Source organism: Brachionichthys hirsutus, chromosome 12 (assembly GCF_040956055.1).
Source record: "Brachionichthys hirsutus isolate HB-005 chromosome 12, CSIRO-AGI_Bhir_v1, whole genome shotgun sequence".
Taxonomy (NCBI): domain Eukaryota; kingdom Metazoa; phylum Chordata; class Actinopteri; order Lophiiformes; family Brachionichthyidae; genus Brachionichthys; species Brachionichthys hirsutus.
In genome coordinates, this window is record NC_090908.1 from 2,896,610 (window position 1) to 2,918,292 (window position 21,683).

At 42.3% G+C, this 21,683-nt stretch overlaps 2 protein-coding genes and 1 long non-coding RNA gene across 5 annotated transcripts; 1 reads left to right on the forward strand and 2 right to left on the reverse strand.

The window, feature by feature from the left end:
* Positions 1–2,955: 2,955 nt before the first annotated feature.
* uxs1 (UDP-glucuronate decarboxylase 1) lies at positions 2,956–16,617 on the forward strand. 3 transcript variants are annotated; one of them, XM_068746063.1, is made up of 15 exons: positions 2,956–3,173; positions 3,666–3,693; positions 5,378–5,426; positions 5,859–5,902; positions 6,598–6,658; positions 6,747–6,927; positions 8,446–8,550; positions 8,878–8,937; positions 9,426–9,547; positions 11,423–11,542; positions 11,879–11,922; positions 13,021–13,081; positions 13,168–13,225; positions 13,480–13,583; positions 16,542–16,617. In XM_068746063.1, exons 1-15 carry the CDS (start codon positions 3,086–3,088, stop codon positions 16,551–16,553), a joined length of 1,137 nt encoding a protein of 378 aa, XP_068602164.1. In that variant the 5' UTR covers positions 2,956–3,085; the 3' UTR covers positions 16,554–16,617. The 3 variants fall into 3 exon arrangements, with proteins under 3 accessions (XP_068602164.1, XP_068602163.1, XP_068602162.1); XM_068746062.1 differs by lacking the exon at positions 16,542–16,617 and adding an exon at positions 14,750–15,394 and having other exon boundaries at positions 3,666–3,698; positions 5,383–5,426; XM_068746061.1 differs by lacking the exon at positions 16,542–16,617 and adding an exon at positions 14,750–15,394.
* Positions 15,538–18,581, reverse strand: LOC137902020 (uncharacterized). Its single transcript, XR_011105726.1, has 4 exons — positions 18,382–18,581; positions 17,983–18,049; positions 16,528–16,611; positions 15,538–15,901 (listed from the first exon to the last, which is right to left on the reverse strand). It is a non-coding gene; the product is annotated as an uncharacterized lncRNA (long non-coding RNA).
* Positions 16,999–17,572, reverse strand: ecrg4a (ECRG4 augurin precursor a). The gene is made up of 2 exons (XM_068746424.1): positions 17,453–17,572; positions 16,999–17,154 (listed from the first exon to the last, which is right to left on the reverse strand). The coding sequence occupies exons 1-2, from the start codon at positions 17,570–17,572 to the stop codon at positions 16,999–17,001; spliced, it is 276 nt and encodes a 91-aa protein (XP_068602525.1).
* Positions 18,582–21,683: the final 3,102 nt, after the last annotated feature.

The window sequence follows — 21,683 nt, forward strand, 5'->3', positions numbered from 1 at the left end:
ATCTAAACTCAAGCTCGCCAGCCATCTTATCCACGCAAGGGAAGAGTAACTCTCTTTTCACTGTGTCTGAGTTCTATTCAGTGCGTGAACCTGCAGGTGTTTCCAGGTTCTGCAGGTTCTACAGGTCTCTGCCCCTGATTCAGGGAGAATGTGGGCGTGGCACAGGGCTGTGGTTCTCTCATAGCTCCATGGCTAATGCGTCTGTGCGTTTCCTTTAAGTGTGTCACACAATAACTAAATGTTACTACCAGCAGTGATAAACGTACTTTGTTGAAAAACTTTATTTTATCCATTCTTCATCCATCCGTTCACGTTCTTCTCCTAAAGCTCTTCTCTTATGTTCTGTGTGGTTCAAACACGCTGCAGGGACCGACGTCCTACAAGTAGCGCGGCCACAGGGAAAACGTGGACCTTGTTTCAGTGATGTGGGCATTCTCTATAGGAACAGGTGGAACGGGTTCTCTACCTTACGTCATGAAGTGAGGGGAAACTGATTCATGATCAGATTTAAGTAAATAATGACAGGTTACATGTTTTTAAACATATATTCTGGCAGCTTTAATAGAATATGTCGGAATTTTTTGGTCACTGAACAAAAAAAAAAGATTTTTTATTTTTATTTTTTTATAAAACAACCCAAAATTATTTAGGGGGGCTTAAGAATATTTTAGGGGGGCTGAAGCCCCCCTAAAATAGGCCTAACGACGCCACTGTGCTTAGCCTCATAGGCTCTGACTTACATCCAATTACTGCAGCCTGTGGCCCATGGGTGCAGCTTATTCCACTTCGGTTGCCCTTTTTTTTCCTCTGGAAAGCAGTCTTTGCTCAAATGTACCACTTTAGGTAAGCCAGGTATAATGTTTAATAAAGTATCTATATATGTATACTACAAAAGAAAACTAGAGGTTTATACAGATGTGATGTAAATCTACAAAAACCACCACTCTATCAGTTCAGAATGAAATCTGTAATCTGTATTGAATCTATGGGATGTATCTTGTAATTAAGCTACTTGGCCTGTCCCACTGTAGCTCCTCTCTTGTCTGACTGAACACTCAATGCAAACACTTCCTCTTTTATGCATTCATAAAATCGAGGTTGCTATGTCAGATGATCCTCATCAGGGGCCTGGACAATTCTCAATCAATCCCATTCATCTTGAGGAAGAACGAGGGATACAGATGCGTGAGCGAGAACGTTTCTCAGCAGTAATACGTCTGAAAACAGGGAAGTAAGGAAATTGGATGTTTCTTTATATGTTTTCTTCAGGTGTACTCTGGCAACAAAGTACTGTTTAGACAAATTGTCAGTCTTGGGTACAGTTAATCTTGAGGATAAGCATTTGTTTGTGTTTACCAAGTCACCATCTGATTCATCCTCAGATAAGCTGAAAACCGGCTGAATGTTTGCGTAGTATGTTGTCCAGCTTTCAAGTTATTTGTTAAAAAGTCACTTTCCTTCTGAAAAGTTCACAAAACACTTCAAATAACTCGATGAAGTAGGGAGTACAGAAACATGTTAAATGTTTTACATTTCTTTTGTTTTGTTTATTGACAGAGATGCAACAGGAATTGACAGGAGGAACATGCTCCTGCAGACAGGCGATGTCTTTCATCTTCAGAGCAGTGTTTTTGCTACTGTTTTTGAAGTCATGAATGTTTAAAAAAAATACTCTTTTATTTGAACATGGTTAAAAAAAAGAAATAGACAACATTAAATATATATATATATAACAACAAATGTTCTAATGATTCCAGTCATATTGTTTTGCCAACATTGCTTATGGGTAATTTGACTAAAATATTCTCATCACCAGTTAAACACACATACGAAATTATTTTCTCTTTATAAACAATGTTTTCTGTTCATTAACTTTTTGACAGCCAAAATAAAACTATTATCCCATACCCCCCCCCCCCCCCTGCAAAATATGCGACTGGTTTTAAATAGTAGAACTGTTTCCCTTCTGGAGTAAATTCAGTGATATGAAGGTCAATTATCGGACACTGGGTCTCAATCACTCGCGGGTATTTAATGCCTTTGTTCGTCTTACTATAAATAACGCCGGTAGGGATGACGGGCAGTAAACAGGTTATGGCTGATACGGGAATGAACAAGGTTCCGGTTACCGGTACTTGCACCGTGGAAAGTCCCGTGTGAAAGAATGAATGAAAGAGCCTTTATGTGTGCTTTTTAATTGGACCATTGTGTCTGCAAATAAAGATTTGATTGATTGATTGATTTGTATTTTAAATTAATGTTTCCGCAATTTAAATAAGCCATCGTTTTCAAGCTCCAATAATAAGAGTTAAAGTATACCGATAAAGATTATTATAAAACTATTTTTGTAAACCAGATATTTATTTTGAGACGCGCCACGTCAATAACGTCACACGATCGCTGCAGAAAGGTAAGGCTGGCGAATCGAGTGATGAGAAATCGCTCATCTATTCATCCTAGCCGTGACACTGAAACTTCCCCGTGTGCGCGTTAGTTAGTTCTCCGTTAAAACAACCGGCTGCGGTGCTTTGTTTACCTGCGACGTATGGCAGGTTTTGCATTCGGAAATAATTTTAAATCTCGGGGGGAAACACACTGTTGTCGTTTCCTTGCTAACTTTAGCCAGCTGCTATCGCGGGGCTAACAGCTAACTATTTTGGCTACTGCGGCGTTATTGGAGCGCAGCCGCTGTTTCGTATGAGAAACAGTTTTGTTTACGTCCTCAAATGAAGATGTATTGCAGCTTGTTTGTTTGTTTGCTTAGTCGGAGGTTAAATGGCGGCAACAGTAGTTAAACGAGTCGTGTGAAGTAGCGACCGTCAGTGTAGCTTTCCCCTGCTTGTGTCTTGCTAGCCACGTAAACGGCTCCTGCCTGCCGTTGACGCAGCAGCAGCACATAGTTCGGCTATCCTGCCAAACAAGTTAGATTTTATTATCACCAGCGATCACCGACAGGGCGAGTCTGTCAACGCGGAGACATCCGGAGAGAGAGCTGACCCCGCCCGGGACGTGAACAGCTGTGACCCAACATGCTGTAGCTGTATTTAAACTGGGGGCTCGCCGGTTCTGGTGCATTGATCGGATTATGAAGCGGGTCTTCTGGTTCTTCTCGGGATTAAACAGAAGAATGACGAAGGTACTTTTTGGCCTCGCGTTGATCGTCTACATTGCGTGTGAGTATTGGGATTCACGTCGTTGGCTGCATCTCACCAGAAACACTTTCCTTATTCAATGTCTTGTCTTTAAAGCAAGTGCATTTGAGACCATTTTAGAAAGTGACTTATATATACTATTTTATTTGAACATGTCACTAAAACATCTGCTTTTAGTGACATTTTTTTGCCATTAATAAACAAGTAACCATTATTAGATTTTGGTACCATGACATAACAAATAAAATTGTTAAAGATCTGCACCCAAGATCAAATTGTAGCTGAGACTGTGGCGATTCAATTCCACGTCAAATCTGATATATCTTCTGAAATTACCATGAGAAAAAAGTGCCTTAGTGATTTATATTTTTTTCTGTCTGTTTATATTTTGTTTGAATTTAGAGAGCTTGAAATGTTTTCCTTTTGTCCTTAAACTTGGGCAAAAATGAGAAAAACAAAGTGTTGCAGTGAACTTGTGGCAGTTCTGTGAGTTTTACTCTTCCTCTCTTCCAGCTGTCTTGGCAACATATACGAATATGAGGTACAGTAATTTATTCATTTGTTATATTACGCACTTCAATTAATTATTTGTCACGTTCCATGCTAACAGAACTACATGTACAGCAGTTTTATATATATATTGCACTCAAAAACGTATACCGGTATTTTGCCATTGTGCATTTATCCTCATGCTGATGGTTTCTGAGTCAATACATAGTTCCCACTTCCCACAGGCCAATTATTGTCACGTGACCCCCGGAGATGCCATCTTTGTTTCCATTTTACACTTGAATTTTGAATATTTATCATGTTACTGATGTCATAATTGGTAGAGTCTAGATCTTCAGGGTTTATACTGGTTGCAGGAAGTCTAATTTAATGCTTTATAATATCATTTTAAAGTCATAAATCTATAATTTAGTGCCTCAACTGCACAACAATTGTATTTTTTTTTCCTGAAGATTTGAAAATATTCCATGAACCAGAGGAATAAGAAAAAATGTAGATCTTCAAAAGCAAATCGGACACGACAACCTTCGGGCAAATAATGGTGTACAATGGCACAGCAGTTAAACGTTTGGTCCAACATATTTTGCATTTTTGATGAACTTATGCAGCAAAAATGAAAAAGCAATGCCAATATTTCTCAAGAACTTTATACCGAACGTCAGTCGGAACTCCATTCAACGCTTCGTAACGCTTTTTAAGGTCTTATTTCTGGCACAATTCCTGTAGTGACTTAATGCAGCACAGACGCCCTCGATCTAGATCTAGATACGTTCTACAATAAAGCAATCTAAACGATGACATTCCCAAGTTACCAGTTTATTTACAAGATAGTCATTTGAAAATGTTCATTGTGTCTTCTTAGTTTTCATTGTTTAACATTCTTTTAGTAAGACAAAAGGATTTGTTTACCTGCTTGTCTAGTTTCTGCCACTCCCTGCAGGCTACAGTCAAGCAGGTAAACAATTGTCTGTCTTACAAAAAAGAAAGTTTTAAAACAGTTACACAAGATAGTACTGCGTAAATGACTTCTGTCAACAAATAAGATACACACAGTGCTCTGAGCAAATTCTTATGTGTTTTGAGGGAGTGTCTTATTTATGTACAGGTCTGTGAAATGCTAATTATTAAAAAAGAAACCCAAGTAATTACAGGGGACGCCCCCGCCCATTCTACGCCTGATGACACACTGTGATCGGTGCTACAGGCAGACTGTGTTTTAGTTGGACTGTCGCATAAGCACGCGATGTTGCACATAATTTGTCTGTCAGTGATGACTGAGCTTTTACAGCCAAAGTGGATTTGAGATGGTGAGAAACGTAAGATGTTGATAAACGTGTTGCCACCGTTCAGATGTTAGCTATTCATTCATTCGCCGAACCGTTTTGTCCGTTATCGGATCGTGCAGAGTACACCCTGGACAAGCCGCCAGTTCATCACAGGGCCACACACACAGACAATCATTCGCACACGCACACACACTGACACGAAATTTTCCGTAGAATTTAATGTAACCAAATGACAAAAACATCTTATCTCTAAATTTGAGAATTAAACAGTGTAAGAAAACAACATTACTCTATATCAACTTTTCACGATGAATAGAAAACTTCACTGTGATCAATTATATAAAGAAACACCTCAAACATAGGCTGTTTTCTCTGGCCATGTAATTCTGGTTGCTATCACCTTACCCTCCTCTCCTTGTGTGTTCACAGATTAGTACAAGAAAACAAAGAAGAGCTGATTGAACAGAAAATCAATGAAGTAAGTCGGCGAGCTGTTTTTAGATTACCAGTGTTTTGATTTAGAAGCTCTGCGGAATGATATCCGGGGGGCTTCTTTCTTTCTCATTACCGTATTATTCCATATTGACAATTACCGGTACACACCTTGTGAAGCCCTGTGAGGAAACGCTACCAAATTACACGACAAATGTCTTTAAAACCATTTATGAAATCAAAAATCAGTTAAAAATACAACTCAGATTCACAACTGCTATTTTTGGCACGTTCTCAGTGTCAGCGCTGATTTCAAGCCAACTTCTTCCGAGTTTCAGTCATCTATTGAATAAATCTGATCTTACTTGTCCTCTATGACGGGTCGGGGGCTGCCAGCGAACACATCATGGAACACGTGGAACACGTTCAGACGTTTATGTTTTTGTTTCATGTCTCTGTCTCTTCTTTATTACTCCAGATTGTCGCTCCTCTAAATGAGAAAATTCGTGATCTGCAACAAAGGTGTGTATACTCACGCACACACACGATGCATGCTATCAGCAAACTGTTAGCATTAATGCGATGATGAGGGAAGACGAACTATGTTTGATCCACATGAGAAATAGAACAGTAGAGCACGGAGGTCGCATGTTGTTAGCGATCATGTGACTCCTGCAGTGATGGGTGATGGTTGACTCTACCATGGCAGCTACTGCAGTTAGATATATTGTCCTTTTAGAGGTTAAATGTTTGGCCACTTGAATACCTTGAATGTTGTTCAATTGTTCAATCAGAAATATAAAACATAGAAGCTCCTTGTCTCTGCTGCCTGCTACACCTACAATATTCCAAAGTATTCATTGAACGTACTGTACGTCCATTCAGGCTTCCTGAAATGCTACGGCGTGCTGCAGGTGTACTGAGCTGAATATTTCACAGACACGGTCTTATCGCTAAATGACATTCTATTCTGTTCTGCAGTTACTGATTAAACACAGATTGGGTTTTTTTTCTGGAGGGCATTGATGCGTGTTTGACACCTCCATTGCAGATGACCGATTTCTGTACGTAACTCGGTGCATGTTATGGCAACAGAGTGAATGCTCTTTACTTATTATTGACGAACTTAAGAGTTCACACAAAGACACTGATTCTTCTCGCGAAGTTTTCCTTCTAGATGTTGATCGCTCAAAAGGTTGTCTTCTCTATTTTCCTAGTTTTTCCCAGAAGTACCCACCTGTGAAATTCCTGTCAGAAAAAGATCGCAAGAGGATTCTGGTATGTGACAAACATAACTTCAGAAGTTACATTAACAGTTATACATTATTGCTACGTTTCATATCATACATGTCCGTTCCTCCGCTAGATTACTGGTGGGGCTGGCTTTGTGGGTTCCCACCTGACTGACAAGCTGATGATGGACGGACACGAGGTGACTGTGGTGGACAACTTCTTCACAGGAAGGAAGAGGAATGTGGAACACTGGCTGGGCCACGAAAACTTTGAGCTTATCAATCATGACGTGGTGGAGCCTCTGTATATCGAAGGTGAGCGGGAAAGTAACTGGGACACTTTGTTTTCACTCACTCAGGACTAGTTCAGTGTGAACTAGGAAAAACTTAATCTTTACTGGAACAGCTTTCAAATGAAATGCCAAAAAGCATTACCAGTAAACCCGGTTCACACGATGACTAACTTCTAATTAATCAAATAAATACTGTATATCTAAAGATTTAAACACTAAAGCCACAGTCAAAATTGACTTTGAATCTGAGTTGCACATAAAGAAAAAAAACTTTATGGATGTTTGTTTGTTTTTTTAGATCAAGGGGTGTCCAAACTTTTTTTTAACGGGGGGCCAGATTCGATAATGAAAAAACCACGTTATCTGAAAGTACCACAGAAACAAACATGAACTCTGTGTGATGACAGGCATGTTGCGCTGATAACCCAGCAGCAGATAAGCCCCTGGCACTAATGTGAAGCTGAGCTCTGCATCGCCGTACGCACGGCAGGTCCGGTCGGAGAGCGGTGGTAGGTATGCGTAAAATGTCTCGTAGGTGGGAGTCGCCTCGGCTTGATCTCAAGAAATTCTTGTTCAAGTTCGTAACAGATGAGTCTGCTCAGCGGACCTTTTCTTCACAAATGTTCGCCTGTCTGTAAACTTGCCCTCATCCAGCTGCCGGTAAAAAAGACGTAAGTGTTGCTGAGTCTTTCGCTGTGACACTGAACGCCATCAGCCCCAGCTGCAGGTGAGGCGGGGTCTCATCAGGGTCCGCGGTGAAGGGAGAGAAGAATAACAGCAGAAGGACGCGATGTCTGCCGCATACTGCTTTTCTTGCACATCTGTATTGCCAGCCATGACGTCCCGCAGAGCTGGAAATGTGTGGTGCACAAAACTGTCACAGCCTGCTGCGTCACGGATGTGTGTGAACACTGGCCAGACCAATTCAATTCAGTTCAGTTTTATTTATATAGCGCCAGATCACAACGGAAAAATCATCTCAAGGCACTTTACAGGATTAGCAGGGAAAGATAGAACCCAACTCGACCCGCAAGAGCAAGCACTTTGGCAACGGAGGCAAGGAAAACCTTCCCTTTAACAGGCAGAAACCTTGGACAGAACCAGCATGAGTTCAGGCTTTGAAGACTCAAATAAGGATCCAGCAAAGAAATGAAATAATTAAAACAATTTAATCTCGCTCCCAATTTCTTGTACTTCGTGTAGTGATTCCTTCATGCTGTTTTTCTGCATGGATCAGAACCGTGATCAGCTTGTTTTAGCCACATGGTGCAACGAGCTGATCACGGCACACAGACCTCTACGACCGGGAGATCATTTACACTCCTGGTAATGTTAGTCACTGCGAGGAAGTCTGCTATAAGTAGAACAAAGGTGCAGCCTCGTTTCCTCGCTAAAATATGCAGTCCTGTTTTGATGCAACACAAAATATGTGCTCATTTGAAGAACACAGGAAGTAATCAGCTGTCGGGGTTGTTTTATATCGCTGGTAACTGTGTGCGTTTAAAGGTGAGTTGATTTTCGCTTCTGCTGCTCTTTACAGTGGACCAGATCTATCACCTGGCATCCCCAGCGTCTCCTCCCAACTACATGTACAATCCCATCAAAACAATCAAGACCAACACTATCGGTACACTTAACATGCTTGGTGAGTACAGGAAGTGCCCACATTAAGAGTAGGACAAAACATGCACGTCAGAACTGAACAACCTTTTCTATTTGAGTGTACATTTTAATTTATCCAAGAAAAGCACAGACTGTTAAAGACTTTATGCTTTAATCAGAGGATAAATATCCAGCATTATTTTGCCCGGGTGCTGTCAGTCATCAGAATTAGACAAGATTCTAAACACAATATAAATGGTGAAAACTTAAAAATTAAGAGCATCTTCTTTGAATCTCTGCATATAAGCACCAGTAAAAAATGTGATTTATATGCAATGAGCTTTTTGGCTTTGTCATTGTGTATTCCAAGGTCTGGCCAAACGTGTGGGCGCCAGACTCCTGCTGGCTTCTACGTCTGAGGTTTATGGAGGTAATCATCTGAAAATATTCTTTGCATAACCAAACTAGTGTTGCTGGTTCTGCATTACAATTGCTCTATGGATAAATGTTAATGGACGTTCATTTCGGAGACTGCAGAGACTACAGAGACTTCATCGACCTGTTATGTCATGTGTGAACAGAATTTAAATTCCTGCGTTCCGTACTGCAAGCCCTCCATAAAATACAGTTTAGTTTGCGGCATCACAGATTATTAGTCATTTGTTAAAACATGGCCAATGATGCAACTACTTCTAATATTGTGTTTTGAGTGTCTTCTATCAGACATTCGTCTGTATTTCCTGTAATCGTTTGAGTGCTAATCGAGAGTTTTCTGGACTTGCAGTGAATATGCACTTAGCGTTTCTTTCAGGTGGCACTATCTGACGCTTGCTATTCCAAATTGATATAATTTGTTGCTCTGTGCAGACAACGGATTATTAAGTGTAAATAATGAGCCTAAAATGTTTTGTGTCTCAGATCCAGAAGTGCACCCACAAAACGAGGAGTACTGGGGTCACGTGAACCCGATCGGTCCTCGAGCATGCTATGACGAGGGGAAGCGTGTGGCAGAAACCATGTGCTACGCCTACATGAAACAGGTACCGGCGAGGCTCGCTCTTTGTGTCAGAATGTTAGACATCATCTTACGCTGGAATGTGTTCTCCACACGCCATGCAGCCTGTCAGGAGCTGAATAGGGCAGAATTCCTGGGTTTGGAGATTAACATCAGGTTCTGAAATGTTCGGTGCAATAAACTGTTTTGACTCTTGCTTGAATGGCTTGAGTCCGACGATTGAAGCTTAAAACATGATATCACTGAACATATAAACACACTTTTCTCTGAACAGCCATGTTCATGAGACGTCATGGGTCCGTCCCTCCGCCCAGCCCCCCGTCCCCCCCGTCCCCCCCGTCCCCGTCCCCCCGACGACTTGACTGACGCCGGCCGTGGGTGATTAGATATGACTGACTCCTCTTGCCTTTCCTCCAGGCAGGTGATATTTATTTATCTCCCTCGTTTTCCGTCTCAGCTGCTCATTATTTCTTTCACACCTACTGGGAGAATTCTTGCCACTGTTGTCTTTCAAATCTCAACTGTCACTCTTTGGAGGCGAGAGATGAGAATATCACACATTACGTCGACTGCACAGTCGCGTCATCCACATTCATTAACATTTAGAACCTGATGGGCTCTGGGTGAAAAGCATGTCTTACATGCCTCCTTAGACGCAGAGACTGTGTGAATCCTGTGGCTCTGGAGTGATTCAGTGCTTTTAAGCAACCTTTCTTTGTTCAAGCATGGACCGCTCTATTTAACGCACTCAGCATTTGATTGAGCTTTGATTAGACAAAGTACAACACTTTCTTCAGGTGAATAGCTTTAGATTTGACCAATTTTGGCACTTTTGAGATTTTTATTTCTGTTATTTTGAACTTGAGATAATTTCCCCTCCATTTAGAAACCAAAATAAAAGTGAATTATTGTAAATTTGGGGAGTTCTGTGGCTTCTGGCAGGATAACGAGCGGCAGCGAAGATTAAAAAGAAGCCCTGATACAGCAATTACTCAAAGCAGACATGCGGTTAATGATTTATAACCTTAAGCCTTCATGTTATCCAGGCAGGCGAGCTACACAACATTACAGCCTTGTACAGTTGGCATGAAGAGGCCATTGTCTTCCGTCGCTGTCTCTGGGTGTGTCTCTGCCAAGAATTCTGACATTATAAAATGAGCCAAGATCAGAGAGCTGCTTGATTGTCCCAGAAAAACGACACCAGAAACGGATAATTCAATCAAACGAATGCATCTCCGTCAGATAAAAAGCTCACAATAGAAACTATAAATTGATCACCAAAGTAGAGGATAGGCATCCGTGGAGCTTTAATGGACAGGAAGGAACGTTTATCATCAACCCGGATGCCTCGGTAACACCTGTTCTTACAGCGTGGGGCTCGGTGTCCATTGGGTGGACAGACACCATCTCCTCGGCTTTCTGTGTAAGGCTCACACCACTGCACAAAACGATGGGTTGACTTGTGGAGACCAATGAGGCCCCTACATTTTTATCAGAAAATTAAAGCGCATTTAGATTTGTAGTTCTGGTAAAGCGTGAATACAGTTCAGCTAACGTTGCCCTATGATGGCCACAGATTCTGAGAACCGAGGCGATGCAGTTGTGACTGCCTGGCCTTGGTTCATGTTCCAATGTAGCTGAAAAATCAATCCAATGCAAGATGGTGTGTAGTTTTCACCCTCTAAGCATCCGAGAACTACAAGTACCTGCTAGGGGTATGTTTGCTTAAAGAAAAAAGTGTTTAGCTTCATATCTAAAGGAAACAATTTTTACAAAATGTTGTGCAAAGTGCTTTACAATGAAACAAATGTAAGATAATAAAAAAAAAATGACGGTTGCAAAGCAACCACAGAGCTGGTAAAACACTGACGGCTTCCCTTTGTCTTGTTTTTGCTCACAGGAAGGCGTGGAGGTTAGAGTGGCCAGAATATTCAACACATTTGGCTCCCGAATGCACATGAACGATGGGCGTGTTGTCAGCAACTTCATCTTGCAGGCTCTGCAGGGAGAACCTCTAACGGTGTGCTTTAAAAAACAAAAACAGAAATCCCATTCAGAAGGGGAATTATCGCTTCGGTTTTCGTCTGCATCTCAAACGAGAATATAAAACGCTGGACTCTAAAGTTCCGTATCTGGATGCAGGCCTGGTTTAATAAGAAGCCATTCATATTTGTGATGAGGTTAAGAGTAATCATATTTTAATGCACGTCTGAAATTCATTTGAGACAAATGTTGAAGGAAATGATTGATTAATGCTGTTTTGGCCTTCAGATCATTTAAATATAATAACGTATACGAGCATATTTACCTGCAGTGTGAACGTCGTACAGTAATGATGACGGGTTTTCTGTTGCAGGTGTATGGCACTGGTTCCCAGACTCGAGCCTTTCAGTATGTAAGGTGAGATTACTAAATTGAAGTCATCTTGTGATGCTTCTGAAATGCTTCACACTCGTTTTCAATCCAAGAAGAAATATTTGTGTTGGGGGAAAAACCCAAACTCTTGTTATCCACCTGCCAGTCAGGAAGTAATCCAGTGAGATTATTCATAAGGAATAGTTTTACGTCCTCTTTTACGGTAAATGCCGCTCCTTTTTTTACTTCCTGTGTTTGAAGTTTATCAAAGGTGTGTGTGGGTGCTGATGCTTTCATGGGCCCGTGAGCCTGGCGTGAAGGCGGAGGGCACTTTTTTTTTACAATTGGACTTTGAAGTTTATTTTTAAATACCAACATGAGCATATCTTTCTGCCTGGGGGAACAGAAATATGTGCGCGCAGCAGGCTACAATAATATTAATTGGATTTCCTGCAGTGGCATTAATTTGATCAGTTTGGAGACGGGAGATCAAACATTTGAAGCGCTCTTATCTCCTGAAAGCGTCGAGCTGCCGCTCTGACCTCGTGCCATCCACACAGAGAACCAAAGGTCTTCAGGCGATCTGTCTTTATGATTGTTGAAACTATTCGGCGCTAAAGATACAGGATCCTTGTCATCACTGCCACACCTGCTTCATCTCATCGGTGTTTTTACTGATTGATTGATTTTTAAATGTTGAAAAGTAATGAGCTGCCTGAGCAGTAATCGCTAAGATGTGGACTTCCACAGAGTAACAGCGCAGACGACTGCAAGTGGATTAAAGATTCTAAATCTTTTAAATTGTATTTAAAATGCATTAAATTAAATATTTCCAGGTGTTTTCTGTAGAAATGCATGAGAACTTTGTCGGTGGTGCTTTTAATCCGTCATTATCCAGAGAGAGACGCTTCTAATTTGCCTCTCATTTATCAGAATCACACAGATAAATGCATCTCTCAGTAGAAACACTGTGTGCATCAATGCAAATGTGACATTTCAGATAAAGTTGATCAGATAAGGATGGGGGGGGGGGTGCAGTGATTTAGAATAAACCTGCATCCACTCCCGGGCCTGCAGGAGAGATGAATCATTTCATGAATAAGTCTGAGCACAAATCATCTCTGTGTCTGCTTTATTCTCCAGTGACCTGGTGAACGGCCTGGTGCTGCTCATGAACAGTAACATCAGCAGTCCAGTCAATCTGGTGAGTCCGTCGGGCCGAGACTCTAATGGAGCGTCTGCCTCGCTTTGACGCTGACGTGACGTGAGGCCTTTGAAATGTGCCTACAGGGGAACCCAGAGGAACACACCATACTGGAGTTCGCTCGCTTCATCAAAAGTCTTGTCGGTAAGACGCCAGGTTGATCTCAGTAAATGCCAGCGACGGCTTTTCCTCTTGAAGTCATTCTTTAGGTGGAGTTGTCCTTCACCAGAACCATGGGCAGCTTTAGGAGTCCCTCAGGGTTTATCTACACGTCCGAAGCCGTCTCTCCTCGCCGTCCTGTAAAGCTGTTGATGTCCTATGATCTGGGAACCAGGGAAAATAACCATTGCTCTTTCTCTCTGTACGCTCCGGACTGCCCCTGGTACGAATATTTACAGTGAGCAAAAGTGAAATCCAGTTCCTTCCGGAGGCCCAGGACGACCCACGAAGGAGAAGACCTGATATCCACAAAGCCAAGATGATGCTCGGCTGGGAGCCGGTGGTATGTGACACGCGACAGACTCGTCTTCCGATGTGCTCACAATCTGCACCAGAAAAATGACCACAAAAAACTAAACGGTCCACTTCCAATTCTGAAATGAACCTTTAAATACAAATAGTCTATTAGCAAACATGTGCTTCCTCCAGTGTTCAGGGTAAACAGCTCCACTATTGTTTCAGGCAGGTTCTTCAGCGTTAGAGAAGACCTCCCTCTACGCCACGGCGAATAGATGGGCGACGTCTCCTGCTTTTATTTCTGTCTATCTACATGAATAAGTGAAGGAGCCGATGAGCTCCTGCGTCTCTGCAGGCTGAGTGTCTGAAGGCCATCGCTGTGTGTCTAGAACTGTGTCGTGCCGTAGTCGGGCGAGGAAAGATTGCCACCGGCTGCTTCCCGTTTCCATCACAAAGCTGTCATCTGATTGATCCTTTTTCAATTAAGCGCTGCTTTCATGAGATGAAGGATTTTAGTAATTGGATGTTATCAGAGGAACAAGGAAGTGTTTTTTAGGTGGTAAGATGAGCAAGAGGTGGAGCCTCTGAAGCGACGCGGACCCTATTAAAGTTCAGGAAACAATCAGAATACCAGTACATATTTTATTACTTATTGAACTTTAATGATGATTGATTTTTCAAATGGCACAACTGGAGCGCACCGGATTTGACGCAGTGGCTAATTCGTTTCCTGTCAGCGTCTGATGCAGGCATCGTGTTGTCTTAGTCGCTGCAGACCCACGGTCCGGTCCTGTTGCCCCAGCCGCGGCCTCCTAGCAAATGCAACTGTCTCTCTGGGCTTGGAGGTGTTTTATCAGAGTGGGTTCATTTGGGATCATTAGTTGCATGCCGTCTTTATATTTGTTCTCCCAAAATTGTGTTTCCCGACTCGCAAAAATCAGCCAAGGATGAACTCAAATTTAAGTACGGTATATGGAGTTTTATCACAAACCCTGTCCTGCATGTAGATGAACAACTATTGATCATTTATAGAATCATAATATATTGGCAGGCCATTTATTTGTATTATTAGCACACGTGATCAATAGGGAGTTGAAACTCAAAGGGGCGGATAGTCTTGAAATACGAACCCTCGACACGTCGCAGTATTTCTCGCACGGTGATTAAATGGCAAACGAGTTGTGCCAGTGACTCGTGTTGTGTCGTGTTCAGGTGCCCCTGGAGGAAGGCTTGAACAAAACCATCCAGTACTTCAGTCGGGAGCTGGAGTTCCAGGCCAACAACCAGTACATCCCCAAACCCAAAGCGGCCCGCATGAAGAGGGGACGGGCCCGACACAACTGAGGCCGCGCGCCGGCCACACGGACTCTCTTGAAACGCAGAAAGATGTAAAGAGTTACTCAGAGGGGACCCTGAGGAACACCTCTCTCTGGAACAGTGTTGAGCAGATTCCTCTGGGACCGTTTTGAGACGCAGAAAGGACTCTGTCCAGACTGTCCCATCAGTGAAGAGAGTTGCCTTGCTTTGGAGCCTGAGCCGCGCTGCGTGGCGAAGGCTCCTTTATCTCCGCTTGCTGTTTGATGGATCACAAACAAGAAAATTTAGGAAGGAAATCTAAAACCCACCCTGCCTTTTTGTTGTTGTTGTTGTTGAATTTGTGCTTTTTTGCTATTTAAGTCACAGACATGACGCCAGCAGCTCGTTCTGTGTATTTGGTGGTTCTCGTTATTTCTAGCACGCTCGTGTTGTTCTGTCTCCGGCTGCGAGCTGCTGGTTTTGGTTTTTCCACTGTACTTTTGGGCGGATCTTCCCGTTGGACTCTCAGAGCACCACAGGTATCATTTTAGGCTTCGTGTGTTCTACTTTCAGAAATTCAGAGCAAGAAATGTTACCAATTTCAAATGAAGATGTTATTTTAATAAAATTACAGAGAATGTTACATAATCATGGCTGATGATGATGATGGTGTGTGTGCGTTTAGAATTAAAACCAGGAGCCTGTTTGAAGCCACATCTTTAACAGTTGTGTACTTTATTAGAAAAGCTTTGATTAGTATCTCACAAATCAGCTGCTTCAAAACTTATACAAAATATATAATTACATTCACAGAATTAAATAGTTAAAATAACTCGCCTCCATGAAAGCAGATGAAGACTTGGGGCGGAAATGACATCAGCAACAATAGCACAGCTGGGGCAACACGACCGTGCTGGGGGCAGGGGGGGGGGGCACTTCACCAGACAGATCTACCCCTGCGACGCGCAGACAACCTGGGCATCGGGATCCCCGTGGCCGCCCCATCGGAGCGCACTGGAACGCGGAAACCGTGAAGGATTCTCAAAAACTCCACGTTAAACCTGTTGTCTAGGAAAACAGAAAACAATGACGCGTTCAGAGCGGAATGTTGCGTGACGGGTCTGCTTGTGGACAAACAACATGCCGGTTGACATCCTGGATTCAGTAGCCGGAGACGCCGTCTTTGTCGGCAAGCTGCTTTGTTCACGGAATTTCACTCGCCAAATTTCGACTATTTTATCCTACTTGCAACGTTACTGATATCATGAATAGACAAAGATGCTTGGGTTATAAAGAGACTATAGCAACACAACACATATAGATCTGATAATGTCTGTTTTGTTTTGTATATTGTTTAAAATGTGCACCGTGCAGGTGAATGTTTTCGATGACAAAATAAAAATTCTAAAGATAGAGAGAGATAAGACATCAGTCATTAACGGCGTAAACTCGAATGACCTCACAAAGTTCGCACTGATGGTGCGGTGTAACAGTCGAAAGGTACGAAATGTACCTTTAAGGAGGTGTCGACTTGTAATGACGTCACAACAGACAACTCGAACAGCTGCCAAACTCCCAAACGTTCCAATGGCATCAAAGGATTTTGTGCTTGATTCACTGTTTTCAAATATTTAAGGTTGCAAAATAAAAGGTTTTACAAGATGCTTGGATAATAATACATATTTTACACTGACCTTTCCCGTTTCAGATGTTTAATTGAGAGGAACATCAGAAACACGAAGATTTGACAGGCAACAGGCCACGCAGATCATCTCCATCTGGAAGAAGAAGGGAGGCGTACAGAGTTTGGAAACTAGCGGGATGAAGCTAGTCAAATGTGGAGAGAATTTCCAATCACTGAATAAAATAATTCAATTATCAAGTGTTGAATTGCTCTGTCTCTCTATCACTTCCCGATCCATCTCCTTGTTTTTGTTTCTCCTCCCTGTCATTCGCACTCTCTCTCAACCCAGCCGGTCAGACAGATGGCCGTCCACCATGAGCCTTTGGTTCTGTCCAAGGTTTCTGCCTGTTAAAGGGAAGTTTAAGTTATTGCTCTTGTGGGTCAAGTTGGGTTCCGTCTTTCCCTGCTAATCCTGTAAAGTGCCTTGAGATGACTTTCTGTTGTGATCTGGCGCTATAGAAATAAAACTGAACTGAACTGTTCACTGACAGCTGCCTGGGCCTTTATGCAAGCAGCAGACTATCGTAGGCTGCAGGTCACGCGGACCAGCGGGGGAGTTCTCATCATAGTGATGCTGACGGCCTTGATCTGTGGAGCGAGCGTGATCCATCCAATACGACAGGTCAGCCTCCAGCCGCTGAGGAGAAGGAAACTCCACAGATGTGGCTCATTAGGAAACTCAGCCGCAACCAGAGCAGAGGTAGCTGATAAGCTTCCCCCCGACTGAGCGGTCTGCAGACATCCATGCAAAACAAACACTGAAAAGGCCAAAGCGTTCACGGGCCTGGCCTTTTATGGAAGCGGCACCAAATGGCAGAGCCGCACAGCCCGGAACGAAAATGATGTTTGCTGTCAATCCGGGTGGCAGCATCATTCTGCGCCCTTTTTTATCAGTTGTATATTTTATATTTATATTATATTTATTTATATTTGGTTCTGCTCAATTTTGCCAGGAATTCTTGAGCCTTGGGAGAAGGAATGGCCACGGAGACAGCTTCACCTCCTGCCAATGGATTGAAGCATAAAAAGGTCTTTAATGTATAAAAAAAAAGCATTCTCAAAAAAACATCAGGAGAATTGGTCTTGGATTTAGGAATAATCCAAAATCATTCTGGGTCATAATTTGATGCAATATTCTCAATCCTTTGTAGAATCAGTAATAGTATTGATCACTCAGGGAACTGTAACGGACTTACATGCACAATATTTCCCTTCGCAATGTATTTAAGTAGAAGAGAACTGAAATACTCAAGTATCTTAATCGCAGTTCTCGAGTACATTCTTCATACTATCATTCTATGTCTGGCTAATCTCAATTCAACACTGAGATTAGATTTATTCCCGAGTAAAATGCAAGTGAGTTTGGTTCTCATGTTCTATTATCTCTCATTTTAAACACGAAAGAACAGAAGCGGCCCTGAAGGCAACATTTAATCCCTAATGTACGTCAGCACGATGAAAATACCGTGAATAAATAAAGGCGCCGCTCCTTTTCCTTCGGATCTGGGCCAAACTGCTGCCGCTGGCCACATCTGTCAGGGACAGACAAGGAGCTGATGAGCTGATGAAGATACTTAAAAAACACTTCTGTTTCAAAGCACGGGAATCTCTTCTGTGTTTCTCCTCGTCCAGAGAGTCTCTTTCTTTTTCCCATCTTTTATTCATTTATTTTCCCAGAGAATTCCTTGCGTGTGTGTGTTTTTTTCTTTTTTTTTAAACCCATCTTTCTTGAAAACGGGCTTTGAAAAGCACATTCCTGCAGAACTATGGCAACGTTTTGATGCCACGTTGCGTCTCTAATAATGTGGATTAAAGAATATGACATTTGAAAGAGAAGAAAACCCGATTACAGGACTGAGCTCACCTGGGTGGAATGTCTTTTCTCGTCTTCACTGAATTTCCGCGTGTCCCAGGTGTTTCTCCATCCTCCAAACACACGAGTGTTCACATGGGCAAAATTTAATTAACCCGATCAGAGTTCGGATTAACATTATGATCGGATGCACTGTGTTCGTGCACCCTCAAAATATTGATCCCATTAGGACTTGCGTGTTCATGCGTCACACTTTCGATCGGAAAAAGATATTTTGACATGCGCAATTTTACCAAATATACCGGAAATAGTAGAAGAACCCATAGCGACTTCCGTTGTAAACAAAACATCGCTCCGCCCCTTTCTGCTTGAAACGTCGTCTTAATTTCTCGCGTTTTCCCTGTTTGCGCTGTTACTTTCCTCCTTTAATATCTCCGGTAACATTTTTGTCTCAGATATTGATCAGTTCCGTCTTTCGCCCGCTCTGCTTCAACGAGATTCCGGGACCAGCAGAAGCGCGTATTGATGACGTCACAGACATGCGCAGTAAGGACGGTTTGTACCGAAACAGCGGAATAAGTGTTTTCACGCGCCCTGATCGGATTATCAATCGGTATAAACCACCCCTCTTAATCGGAATAAAATCTTGATCGGATTGAGCATTTTTATTCCGATCAGGCTTTTAATCCGTTGTTGATAGGACGTTTCTTCTTGCATCCATTGCCCTTGTGGGGCAGGTAGGGCACTATAAGCAGGTCTCTCCATGCTACACCTAGAGATAACTTTTTGTTATGATCTGGCGCTTTACACATTAAAATTGAACTGAATCTCACACCCTGCCCGTGGGTCGATTCTGGCTGCTGTGTGTGTGTGTGTGTGCTTCTCGTGTCCATCATGCTTTGTGTAGAGCACGATAACCCGACGGTGTGAAAAGGTGTCATTAAGATCTCGTGTTTTAAGGCGAGGTCATGTACAGAAACGAGAGGTCACATCTGGATCCAGCCTCTGGCCTCCTCTCATAGCAAATGACAGATTATTTTTACTTCAGTGTATTTATAATGACGTTGCTGTCACAACCATCAGCAGCTCAGTGTGAAGCTTTTCTCACTGAGCAGTGCGTGTGTGTGTCTGTATGTGTGTCTTTAAAGTGAGATAAAGACAAAAAAATTAAAAACTGCAAGCAGATGCGAGCCTATGGTATTAATCAACAGAACTCAGTGATGTGCAGTCCCTCTTCGTTGCGTGAGCGCGCATCGGCGTGTGAAATCCCTACAGCAGCTGCAGGTTTCTGATTTATTTATTCAGTTACGATCCAGCAGCAGTGTGAAAGGCAAGAAGCTATCAAGATAGAAGATCCTGACCCACCAGTGTGGAAATCCATACAACCCTGACGCCTGGAGGAGGCGCCTTGATGCAATGATGTCATCAATTGATGACCTCATGGTGGCAGAATGGAATACACATTCCAAAACCCATAACATGGCCGACTCCGCAATGATCGCTACCGTGAACACTGATAAGGTACCCAAAGTTTAAACGAACGCAAACACACAATCTTACTGCTATGCTCGTGTTTCCCCACTTTCTTAGTTTAATCCCGACCGCATTAAGGAAACCTGCATGTGTGAGTTTATCCAGACGGCACCTTTTGCTATCCCAGCTGGCAGAACAGATCTGTGGTGTTTGTCTTGGAAAAAGGCTGATCCAACCAGCCAGTTCCAATTTGCTCTTCTTGTTTGTGTTTTAACTCTGAAATGCTACCCTGCCTACTCGTTGATTGAAGGAAGTTCTATTAAGCAATTGATTAGTTAAATGTTTGGCAGTGCAAATCCTCTATCTCGTCTCAGACTACACAATGACCTTCAGTCCATGAAGGGTAATTCCTTATGAAAACCAGATGCAAGTTTAATGAATAAACATAGTTAAAATTCCACTGACAGCTGGATCTAATTTACTGATAAAATGCAGGATGGTACACAAATGAATAGTTTCATAGTAAATTCTTAGCAATAATTTCCTGAAACAACAGAGTGCTAATATCCGGACAAGTGTTAGCTTTTGTTTTTCATAAATACCTTTATCCATCTTTGTTCAAATAATCTTTCTTTAATCCAGAATCACTCACAAAAATGAAAAGTTGTTTTCAAATGAGTTTTGTCACTAAGTTACGGATGAATTACAAAACATCAGTGAAATGATTTGTGCTTCAGGGAGGTAGAATAGTAACGCCATCCAGAGCAGCACCCCGGATCCCTGACGGCATTTCAATCATCCTGCAGTGGAGGCTTTTAACATGTTTAACCCTGACCATAAAACAAGACAGTTTAAATTTGATTTTGCTTCTTGGATTGTTTCATTTAATTGATTTTCAAATTGCTCAAAGGTAAAAAAAAATATTTTTTCTATTTAGGTCTACATGGCAGCAATATTTATTTTTCCTCTGCAAAAGGTGAATAATTTGATTATTTTTCCCATAAAATGGTGTAGAAAAGCCCAGACCTGCAGGCAGCTCATTCCCTTCTAATTAGATTTACACCATCCACATGGCGATCTGGATCATCAAAGGTTCTAAATGGTTCTTGGTATCTTTATACGCCAACCGTCAAAAATAAAAGTGAAGTATTTTTAACTGATTTTTGAATCCGTAAATGGAGCTTTCAATGTTGAAAGTCATCCAGAAGACATTTTGCATGACAGTTCATATCAGACCCCTTTATGACTGATTTTAGTGAGTGAATTGAATGCAAATGTTACAGGATATAATTTTTCTTTAAAGTCTGCATTACAGTACAAGTAAATTGGCAAATCAAGATTTTTTTTTGTATCCAGATTGCTCTCAGAATTTAATGGGATCCAAGTTAGAACAAGACAGGAAGGGCCACTCTGCCATCATGTGGAGGATAGATTTCAGTGTGCAGCTCAATTTCAGGGGGACTTCCACTGAGGCTGTGAGAAGAGTTACCTTATTTCTGCGTAGTCAGCGCTACTGTACAATTTAGATTTAACCCCCCCCCCCCCACAAGTTAATGCGGTGTTTCAGAATGGGGTTCCTGCAACTCGATTTAAAGCCGTTGGGACAGGGCAGGAAACGGCTGGGACTTCATGAGCTGAACCCGTCATCAAAAGCCGGTTCTCAGAGTTCAATCAGCAACTTCAGGTTGTCCGGTTTTTCCTAGGATGAAAGCCCCATCCTGCTGGTGCTGAGTGTTAGTTGGGTTGGGCATCGGGAGGACGGTTAGGATGACATCGGGGTTAAAGGATGAGCCATGCCTTCTCAATCTTATGAATAATTAATCAACCGCACAAACATCAGCCAAACTGCTCCGAGACATTTTTCAACAACGGCCAATAAA